General features: G+C 40.9%; 1 protein-coding gene across 2 annotated transcripts in view; it reads right to left on the bottom strand.

The window, feature by feature from the left end:
• WASHC2A (WASH complex subunit 2A) overlaps positions 1–10207 on the bottom strand; it is a 57353-nt gene extending 47146 nt beyond the window's left edge. Inside the window, exons 1-5 of one of the 2 annotated variants that reach the window (XM_007446782.1) lie at positions 10110–10207; positions 9902–10024; positions 8967–9131; positions 2640–2702; positions 698–871 (exon numbers count right to left, since the gene is read on the bottom strand). In XM_007446782.1, the coding sequence (XP_007446844.1) occupies positions 698–871; positions 2640–2702; positions 8967–9131; positions 9902–10024; positions 10110–10112 (528 nt within the window). In that variant the 5' untranslated portion in view covers positions 10113–10207. Of the gene's footprint in view, positions 1–697; positions 872–2639; positions 2703–8966; positions 9132–9901; positions 10025–10109 lie in introns of those variants that run through there. The other variant, XM_007446783.1, reaches the window with a different exon arrangement.
• Positions 10208–11730: the final 1523 nt, after the last annotated feature.

Below are 11730 nucleotides of genomic sequence, written 5' to 3'. Positions count from 1 at the left end.
TCGGAAGAGAAATGTGCAGTGAAATGAAGGACTAGAAAAGACTGATTTTGCAGCATGTTTCAATTCACAAGGCACTTATGCATCACAAGGACTCTCAAAATCAGTAAGGCAACCTGCTGCCTTTACTACTGAGCCTGAGAGAAAGTAACAGTAAAGCAATAAAAATCTGCTAATAGTTTCTTCGTGAACACTCATAGCAGCTTTATTCATATTGGCCAAAACCTGGGAACAACCCACATGTCTTTCAACACTTTGGAGGTTCCCTCTTAGTGCAAGCTGTAGAATGTCAGGTTCCCAACAATCCCTACCTCTCCTGAGCCTCCTCATCCTTCAAAACCCAGTTCAAATCTCATCTTCATCCTAATTTCCCCAGCTAGAAGTCAGAGCACTTATCATGGTGCCTCTTGTAAAGCCTCCTCTCTCCCACCATCTGGTACTGCTGTAATAAGCATCCTGAGAGTAGGAACCATGTTCTGCATCTTTGTACTCCCCCCAACTTGGCATGCTAGTACCTAGTAAGCGCTCAATCAATGCTTGTGTACAGCAACTCTTTCTGATCGATGGAGTCAGTATGAGACTGCTAAGTGACATCCTCACTTCCTAGAAGTGAAGTCCATGTCTTACCAGTTCTGTGCCCAAGTAAAGTACCCAAAACCCAACAGGTGTGACAATAAATATTTCAACTGAATGTCTTTACCTTTGGCTCAAGGATCAATTCCACCCGCTCATTAGCATCATCTTCTTCAGAGTCTGAGTTTCCTGCTTTTATATCTAGTTGCTCAAATGCACTGTCCAACACTTGTAAACCGTAGTTCACAGCCTCCTGGACTTTAGGAATCAGATCTACTTCTTTCTGTTCCCGGGTCTTCTCCTAGGAAAAAATACTGTTCAGTAAGATCTCCAGTATATTGATACCACCCTAATAAAACACTGGGAATGCTTGCTAAAGCCTAGACTCATGCTCCAAAAAAACCCCCAAATTTTAATTAAAAATGTTAAATTCTTAACAATTTAAAATGTTAAACAATTAAAAACGTTAAAAGTCAGATTCTGCTGAATGCCTCAACACAGACTTTGGAGTGGTAAATCCCAAGTTTGTCTATGCGTTGAACACACATCGAACTATGTAAGGTCCTGGAGCTCCGGGTTCATCATCTACAAAAACAAAAGCACAACTAGGGTGTGATGGTTCAGCTTTTATAGGCTATGTAGAAGAATCTTAATAATGAATGGCACATCACAAGACATCCAGGGGCACTTCACCTCCCTGCTACTGGAGGAACGAAGGGCCTAGACTTTTAGCTTTGCCATGCCTGTATCTCGCTGACCTTGCTTAATGATCCTTTGGACAATTTTAGGAGTTAAGACTTAGAAGAAAAGACCCCAGCCAGAGATGTCATTTTTCAATTACAGCTAAAAAAAAATAACTGGACAATTATGATTATTCTATAAACTTGTTTCAAACCAAGAGAGGGTCAGTTTCATCTCTAATCTATCCTATACATCACCCTAGAACAATGCCCCCGACCCCGACAAAACTCTGTACACATCACCAACCTGCTGAAAATATTCCACAGGTCTCCACTTCCTATAACAGCAGCTCTCATACACTCAACTGTGTCATCAGTTGTAAGAAATATTGAAAAATATATTTAGTGTCATTTCCCTTCCTCACAAATATTCTAGAAGTTGATACATAATTACAGAAAGAACCAAACCATAGTGTTGTTTTGACAGCCAAAGGGGAAAATCTGAAGAGTATTTTATAGTACCTCAAGTGTGGAAGTCTTTCTGATTTAGCTTTTTTGTTTTGGCTGCATCTTTTCTGCACTCTGGTATGCTTGATTCTGAGCTAAATAGCTAACATTGTACTAAGTGTGCAAAAACATGCCTGTGAAATAAATATATAATGGATGTTTTAAAAATAACTCACTAAATAGCTATCACCTTAAAATTGCCCCCTGACTTGGTATAACCAGATACTACTGCACTTAAATGGTTAGCAAATCCCTGAGTACTATTAAAAATAAAGATTTAAAAAAAAAAATTTTTAAGGCTAGAAATAGGCAGAACTATAGCTGGTTTCTAATATCCTTTCTTAGTCTAACATCTTCATATGTTACAAGCAATATGGCTTTCATCTTACTTTCATTTTTAAACTGGTAGGAATAAGAATCAAAGCAGTCATGAAAGGATAGGGAAGCACAATCTTCAAAGAACTCACAAACTACAGCCCAGCATGGCCTACTTTTTTTATAGCCCTCAAGCTAAGAAAGGTTTTTACATTTTTAATGGAGGAGGGGGAAGGGGAGGAGGAAGAGAAGAAAAAGAAGCGAAGAGACGTAGGTCAATGCGGCCAGTAAACAAAATATTTATTATCTGGTCCTTTACAGAAAATCTCTGCATACCTCTGCTCTATTCTTAAGCCAGAATTCAGGAACTTAATCTATACATTTCTTAATACACTAAATTTCACAAACAAACTAAAGAGTTCAATTGTTGGGCTGTCAAGAGCAGCTTTTCCCATTTTCCCCAGTGTCCATCTCCCTGCCCACAATCCCTCCACCAGCCACATCACAAATCTCCACCACTTTTCTTCTCGAAAGGAGCCCAACAGAAGAGTGATTTAATGCAAGTACCTGTTCTGTTTTTTCTGCCTCAGGCTTGAGCACCGGCTCCTCCACTTCTTCATCATATACACGCTAAATACGGAAGCAAATTCAGTTTGGAATGGTCAAAACAGCATTTGGAATCAATCACAATGTAAGAATTCAATACACAATTTAAAAAAGACAAAGATGGGGAAGAAATGATTATTCAACAAAAGGCTGAGGCCACTGGTCAAGGGCAAAAAGCAAAGAACAGTAGTCAACTCTCCCAAAATTAAGTTTAAAAAAACAGACACAAATGACTAGGAAACATGAGAAAAAAACCTTCAGTCTCATTGTTGACCACAGTCACAAAAACAATAATAAACTGGTGCTCACACTTTCTTGTTTAATCTAATACTTAATGTTGACAGAACAATGATACAGGTACTCAAATGTGAGGCTATGAGAATACCAAGTGGTAGAACCTACCTACTAGGTAACAAGAGCTTTAACATTTTGCACAGTGGAAACGGTAAAGGGAAGTTATTTTAATCCTGTTGCTTAAAATGGTTGTTAAATTTTTATTATCCCATTTATAAGAAAATAGATAGGCCAAGCCCACCAATGATTTGCCAGAAGGCCAGGCATGGGACTGACCCATGCAGCTGGAGCAGGCAGCCTCTCTTTTCCAAAATAGATCTATCACTCTGGCAACTCATTGTAATTTCCTTTTTTAACTATATATTGTTGTTTAAACTTCCAAAGTAAAACATTCTCATTATAAATAGTGCAATGATGAAAATGTTCTGGAATTAGATATTGGTGATGGTTACAAAACTTTGTGAATACACTAACACCTCTTGACTTGTACACTTTTTAAAAGGGTGAACTTTATGGTATGGGAATTATAAGTCAATTAAAAAGTCAATATAAAGATATAAGTGAAAGAGATGTGTTTAAAAATTATTCCATCCTTGCCTCCAACCAAACCCTCAGAATAAGCAATTTAAGCTTGGTGTGTGCTCCTCTATGTTTCCCACATAGAAACATTCACAAATATATACAGACATATGCACATATTTAGAGTTCTCCCACTCTTCCTGCTTTTAAATAAAAATGCACTTATATAATACACATTCCTCTGCCCCACTTTTTCACGCGATATTTACATAAACCACTTTCTAGGTCAATGCAAATAGATTTGATTCAATCTTTTTTATATTTGCACAATATTCTATGGTATGAACTTGACTATGATTAATTCAATAATTCTCTATTAGGGAACATTACGGAGATTTCCAGTTTTTGCTGTTGTAAATAAACTGCTGTAAACATATGCACATATACTAAATTCTTAGGCCCTGGATCTTTTATTTCTATAGGCTTCCCAAAAATAGGATTGCCAAGTCACAGGACAAAACTGTTTTTTAGACTTAATAGCTACCTCCAGATTTCTGGCCACAAATGTGGAGCAACTCACACTGTCCCCACAACATATTCAAGCGCCCACTTCCCAGACCTTTGCCAGCAGTGGAACCATGTTACCTACCTTTTAAAAATATCTGCCCATCTGATTAGACAATGTTATTTTTATTTTATTTATTTATTTATTTTGCGGTATGCGGGCCTCTCATGTTATGGCCTCTCCCATTGCAGAGCACAGGCTCCGGACGCACAGGCTCAGCGACCATGGCTCACGGGCCCAGCCGCTCCACGGTATGTGGGATCTTCCCTGTCCGGGGCACGAACCCGTGTCCCCTGCATCGGCAGGTGGACTCTCAACCACTGCACCACCAGGGAAGCCCAACAATGTTATTTTTAAATGTTCGTATCTTCTAACCCAAGAATTCTACTTCTTGAAATTTAGTTCCAAGAAAAATAAATACAAACAATAAGATGCTCATGGCATCAGATTTATACTGCAAAGTCACAAACACCAAATCTGTAATTCTATGCAATTCCAATCAAAGTGCTAATAGAATTTTCTGGGTAATTTAGCAAGATAATCCTCAAATTCACAGAGGAAAGAAAAAAGCCAAGGATAACCATGACAATTCTGAATAAAAAGAAGTCACAGGGATTTGCCCTATTAGTACTTACTAGAAATCTCTGGTATTTAAGATTGTGATACTGACTACGGCAGATAAACATAATAAAAGATAGAGGCAAGAGACAGACCCACAGTTACATGTAAGCTTGATTTTATATTCACAAAAACACACATTCATACATATAAGTCACTGAGGAAAAGAACTACACAATAAAAGTTATCCATATGCATTCATACACATAAGTCAGTGAGGAAAAGAACTACACAATAGGGCTTCCCTGATGGCACAGTGGTTAAGAATCTGCCTGCCAGTGCAGGGGACACGGGTTCGAGCCCTGGTCCAGGAAGATCCCACATGCCACAGAACAACTAAGCCCGGGCGCAACAACTACTGAGCCTGCGCTCTAGAGCCCGCGAGCCACAACTACTGAAGCCCACGTGCCTAGAGCCCATGCTCCGCAACAAGAGAAGCCACCGCAATGAAAAGCCCATGCACCGCAACGAAGAGTAGCCCCTGCTCACCGCAACTAGAGAAAACCTGTGTGCAGCAACGAAGACCCAGCGCAGCCGAAAGATAAATTAATTAATTAATTATTTTAGAAAAAGAACTACACAATAAAAGTTACTCATATGGAAATGAACCAAATGAAATCCCTACCTCATATTACGTATACTTGCACCGATATACATCCACACAGATATACTCTCCAGGTAAGAAGAAGAGTAAAAAGGCAGAGATACAAAGGAGCCCACACTCAAAATATTCAGGGTTAAGGGAAAAAATGGGAGTTGGTGCCTTTTAAGCAAATATGGCAAAATATTAAAATCTGTTAATGCAAGGTAGTGTATATTATTAGCATTTGTGGTTATTATCTAGGTTCTTTTCTAGACACATGAAATATTTAAAAAAATTGATGTCGGGAGATTGTTAAATGATAGGCACATAATGAAATAAAAACAATAAAAATTAAGTTCACAAAATCTTACAGATGTGTTAAAATGCTTATAAAATAATACACTAACATTAAGAAAAATGCAGGCTGCCAATATATAGAAAAGGTTAACGTTATATACATATGTATATACTCTTAGAAATATGCCAAAATGTTCAGTGGCTGGTTAATTTGGGGTGGTGGAATTATATAGTTGATTTCTGTAGTTTTAATTTTTTCACTTTAATACTTTTTCCATATGCCAATCTCGCCTACAGTGAGTGTTCATTACTTTTATAACAAGAAAGGAAAACACTTAAAGCCCAATGTCTGCATCGACTTGGAATATACATGTCAAAATGTTAAGAGGCTCTCCTTTAGCATCTGAAATTTCAGATGATGCTTCTTTTTCTACACTTAAAAAAAAATTGTTCTATAAAGCCCAGAAATTTGGAGAGTAATTTTCAAAGGCAGGAAGAAATAAAGTAAATAAATCTTAAAATGGAGACTTTAAGACAAGGCAGCTACCAAGGTCACTTCAGACTTTAAATAGCGAGACCACTTAACCTAAAAGGTTGAGCTTCATGCTGAGGTCTCAACAGCATTAACACCCTTTTTCTACTGCTTGTCATTAAAAACTACCTCACAAGAGATCAGCAGCCTGTGGAAAGCCAAACATGACACCTAAGAAACCAACCAGCAAATACATAAAATCCATGGGATCTTTTGAGGCTGGCCAGGACCATGCATCTCAAGTACTCAGTACACAGCAGGAAATCAATGCTAACTTCCTTCACCCTTACCAGTTTCACCCAACTCACAGCTTCATGGGTTTTTTGATCATTTTTAAATCAGGTAGCCATTCTCAGAACTGTTAAATATCTTTGATATTTCCCCTCAAAGCATCTTTTTCTCATTTGGGGAGATGAGCTAAGAGGTGAAGGTGGGGAATTAGAGAGAACGCTGACGAGGGGCTGAGATTTCTTAACATGTTATAAACAGCCCTGGTCCTTTTCACTTTTGTGATCTCTCATTAATTCATTCAAATATTCACTGAGTCCCTATATATCAGGCTCATGCTGAGCCCAAGGAATACAACATTTAGCAAAAATATGGGGGTTGATTTAGTAGCAGAGTTCAACACATCAAATCATATCAATAAATGTAAAATTACATTCATGGGAAGTGCTACTAAAGAAGTCATTAACTAGGTCACTTAATGTTTCAGGACAAAATTCCTAAATTAACAGATTAATGAGCTTCAAGAATTGTACTCCCTCCAGATAACACACTGATGCACTGGCCACTGTTAATCAGCATTTCTCCTCCTTCAGAGTCCCCTCTTGAGCCTTTACTAAAGGCACTAATTTCTCTTGCCCTGGAAAGTCCTGATTGCTCTTCAGTTTCACTAACTGTAAAGCAGTTTGCAATTTACTGGCTGCCTCTAGGTCAATTACTAAAACCCAGAAACCTATGACTGTGCGTATCTTTCCAATAAACTACCATGAAACCAAATGGCACCGTCATTTAAGCCAGAATTGTAATACATGAGTACTGGCCAGGGTTTGAAGAAAACACATGCAAAGTCAAATCACTACCAAATGTATTATCAGCAGGTAGTTTATTTCAGAGTTTTATTAAGCATTAACCATACTCAACATCATTATGCTCTACCACAAATGGAAAAACACGTAACACGTGGCATTATAGGGAGGTCTGGGAAGCAGTTTGATTTGGCAGTGGCAACAGGCACATCTAAAGGGGAATTTGGCTGCAGAATGGCAGGGGAAAGAGGCATAAGGACTAAGGGGATGGAGAGACGGATGGAAAGTAGGGAATCCAAGAAGTGAACAGAAATAAAGAACTATTACTAAAAAATAATCAACAAAAACAAAAACAAACAAACAAAAAAACCACCCACAAAAACTAGATTATGGGAAACTCAGAAGCTAAGAAAACTTGGCCAGAAAAGAAGAGCTAGAGAAAAGAAAAAGAACTGAAGGTTATGATTCAGAAAAAGAAGATTATGATGCCCCTCACCCCCAAAGTATCAGTCGGGTACCAATCCAATACCAATGTGGTACAGGCACATCAGGTACAAAAGAAGCCTCCCAATTGTATTCCTTGCCCAGTCTAGGGCTGCAACACTGACTGCAGAGAAGAGCTAAGCACCTGATCCAGCAAGAAAGGTACAGAATGAGAACGACAGGTATATTCAAAAGGACATGGAATTCAGCATGATGAAAAAGTGATGGGGCTGCATACACCAGTAAAGCACAGATGAGAGTCCTGTAAACTGCCTCTTCCAATGGGAAAGATGCTCAGGACCAAGCATGGACATTCTGTGTAGACAACCAGAAAATGACTATAGAGTTGACTAGAATATTTGTTACATTTTAAACCTACTGGTAAAGAGATATTTAAGACCTTTATTAAGATCCTTATTTTATACACAGCTTCCCCAAAAAGCCTAGTAGTGGCATTTCAACCTGAACTACTAAAAATGTACAAACATGCTGCATAAGATACCTGCATGACAATATTTAGTCTCTTCTTAACAATCTTAAATCGTGGGCTTTGTATAATCTTGCAATTTTTGAAATCTTTTATTACTTTGCGTCTAACAATCTCAGGAGATAGCCTACTTTACTAATTCTCTTTTCACAGATTAATTAACACTGATACTCAGAAAGTTAGCCACCCTATGAGAAATACAGACCAGCTTAACTAAGCTTCCTCTCCATCCTCTGTTAACAATCTCCCCTACAGTCACTGGGCTCCAGCCACACTTGCTTCCTTTTTAATCTGGAATTACACTATTATGGAAGATTGTTAACTTCTCTAAGGAGGGGCTCTGTCTAATTTATCTATGTAGCACCTAGAAATTCAATAAATACATAGACAAAATAGCACTTGGGTTAAAGCTCAATAATCTGTTTAGAGCTGATTCTATGGCATAGGTTCAGCCATCATAACAAAATGGTAGTTGAGAATATTCCAAGTAGACACACACATGCCTTTAATGTAAGTTATCAGGACATAATGGATACAATCACTAATCTGATGGTGTCCAGAGGATCCGACCAGGTGTATGGCTTTCCTTACAGAGCATGCTCATAACAAAACTTGTTGGAGTGCCATGCAATTCAGCAGTCTACACCAAAACTAAAAATCAATGAAAACACTGGAATATGAAGAAGTTTTATCGTTAGGTTTTTTCAAAGGCTTGAAAAAAAGAAAACTTTACTAATAAAAAAGGGGGGCATCAATCACCAAGAACTACTATTTCACCAAAATTTAAGAGAACCTAATAGTGGGTCACTTAGTATCACAGTGACTCTTGCTCCTAACAGTATTATTTTTTTATAAGTCTGATGTAACTAAGTAACTCACGTTCTCAATGAACTGGGTATTAGACAGCATAAGGAAGTCATTGAAGACATTATGTAGTCGACAATCCGTGGCTTTAGTTTCCCGAATTAGTCCATCCACTTGTTTCTTGATTTCATGGGTCCTAGAGATAGTCTGTTGTGAGAATTCCTGCAGAAACTGTAGTAACTATTTAAAAAACAAACATACAGTAGTATCAATATTATATGCACCTATTCTGCGTGTCAAAACAGAAAAGAACCCATTTCCTTTCGCCTGTGTGTGTGTGTGCGCCCGTGTGCTGGAATGTCAAAGGGATGCTGCTTTTGACAGTACCAAGACCAAGTAGCATCGAAAAACATTAAGAAAGCTCATCAGAACAGTGTCAATGAGTCAATGGATACTTGCTATATCGTTTCAGGAGGAATTTAAAAGTCCTGTTCGGTTCTCATTCTACAGGGATCAGAGACAAAGGGAAAAATAACAAACCACTACTCTTACCCAAAAATCCTATTCAAATGGAACTTTGGAATCACAGTTCTGAGCTTATTGGGCCCCCAGCCTAAAGAGTCCCACTCAAGGATATCCATATACTGGTTTGTCTACCGCTCCACTCAGTCCAGGTCCCAACATGGAATAGCCTAACTAGTGCCATGTAAGCCTGCGAGGTGGCGGAAGCCGATCCCCGCTCAGGGTGGAGTTGGGCGCCTGGCTAGAAAACCCAAACAAGGAAGGGCCGCAGTCCAAGTGGGAGCACTGAGAGAGCTAAGATCAACCAGCCCGCCTCCGCCCAAGTGCCTGGGGACTACCACCCGCGAGTTTTCGAGGGCGAGAAGCGACGTTATTAAGTCAACGAGAAGCAACAGCATCGACTGGGGGCTTCCGTCGTCCCGCTCGCAGGCCGCGCATCACGCCAGAAGGCCCGCCCTCCCCTCCGGTCCCTGGGGCCCGCCTCTCACGCCGGCGTCGGCTGCCAGCGACCAGCTCTGGCTGCTCCGGCGGATCTCCTCCACCGACCAGGGCCGCTCCCACACGGGCTCGGACACCGGCGGCCGCTCCTGGTCGGGGGTGGTCCCGTTCATCTGCAGCGGGAAGGACGAGAAGAGGGGCTGAGCTCCGGGGAGGCGGCGGTCAGGGCCAAACCCTAACCCGAACCCCCGCCCTCACCATCCTGGCTGTGCAGTTCGGTGGGCTCAGGGAGCCGCAGGACCGCACCCGCTAAGCCCCGAAAGTCTCCGGAAGCTAGCGGTGCGGCCCTGGCACGTGACCGGCCTCACGTGACCAGAGAGCAGGTGACCTGCGCTTCATGTGACCGGATGCGGGGCGCTGCGGAAGGAGGCCGGGTCGCTCTCTGAGGTACGCGAGTTAGAAGAGCCCTGCAGTCCCGTGGGTGGACTTACGGATTATCATACTAAATGAAGTAAGTCAGAAGGCAAATATCATATGATATCACATATTTGGAATCTAAACTATGATACAAATGAACTCTCTGTGAAACAGACTAACAGATACAGAGAACAGACTTGTGGTTGCCAAGGGGAAGGGAGGGTGGGGGAGCGATGGATTGGGAGTTTGGGGTTAGCAGATGCAAACTATTACATACAGAATGGATGAATAAGGTCCTACTGTGTAGTACAGGGAACTATATTCAATATCCTGTGGTAAGTCATAATAGAAAAGAATATTAAAAAAGTTTATATATGTATAACTGAGTCACTTTGCTATACAGAAGAAATTAAAACAACGTTGTAAATCAACTATACTTCAATAAAATAAATTTTAAAAAAAATATTTCACTAAAAAAAAGAGAGAGCAAGGGTGAAGACGCCAGGGGGCGCTGAAGGGGTGGGACGGCCGGGTTGCGCTTCAGCTGGAGGGCGCAGGTGGAGGCGCGTGGTTAGCCCCGGAAGCACGCAGGCAGCTAGGTGTGTTTAGAGAGAGGAGCCAAAAGGAGGTGTGGGAGAGCAAGCCGAGGGGCTTTAAACCGAGGCGAGGCGATGTGGAGGGAGGAAGAGCTCGCCGCTGCTCCTCTTCCTTGCTGAGTCTCCTCTGCCTGTTCGGGGGTCAGCCCAGATTTTCTGGAGATTGATGTATCTGGCTGTCATCGTACTTTTAACGACATGCTCGGTTTCAGCTCACTGTGTAGGGCCTCCCTAAACATCCTTTACTCCCTCTGCATTGCTCTCAGACTCAAGTCCAAACTTCTCATATGACAGGCAAAAGCCATTTATAATCTGCTCCTTGCATGTGAATCCATCCTCAACTTAACCAGCTTCCCATGAACGCTCAGTGATCTACCTGTCCCACCTCACTCTTCCTTGAAGGCCCCTCAGCAGAGTTCTAATTCTTCCACACCAACTTGCTTTTTAAAATGAAGATTCCAATTTAGGCTAGTTAGGCACTAGTTAGGCTATCCCATGTTGGGACCTGGACTGAGTGGAGCGGTAGACAAACCAGTATATGGATATCCTTGAGTGGGACTCTTCAGGCCGGGGGCCCAATAAGCTCAGAACTGTGATTCCAAAGTTCCATTTGAATAGGATTTTTGGGTAAGAGTAGTGGTTTGTTATTTTTCCCTTTGTATTAGATACCCTTTGTATGCTGTCTAATACCCTTTCCATTCCTGTGTGCCCAAGTTATTTAATCCCTGTGAGTTTTCCTCAGTGAAAGAAAGTTACATGTCTTGCAGGGGTGTGGTGTTAAACGTGATAATATTTGTAAAATAGCACGGTGCCTGTCATACTGTGAGCATTGAACATAGATCCTACCGCTTCCCCCATGCCCTTTG

This window comes from Lipotes vexillifer, unplaced genomic scaffold (assembly GCF_000442215.2).
Source record: "Lipotes vexillifer unplaced genomic scaffold, Lipotes_vexillifer_v1.1 scaffold1237, whole genome shotgun sequence".
Lineage (NCBI taxonomy): Eukaryota > Metazoa > Chordata > Mammalia > Artiodactyla > Lipotidae > Lipotes > Lipotes vexillifer.
Note: the sequence above shows the minus strand (reverse complement) of the source record. Positions and strands in the feature narration are given on the sequence as shown.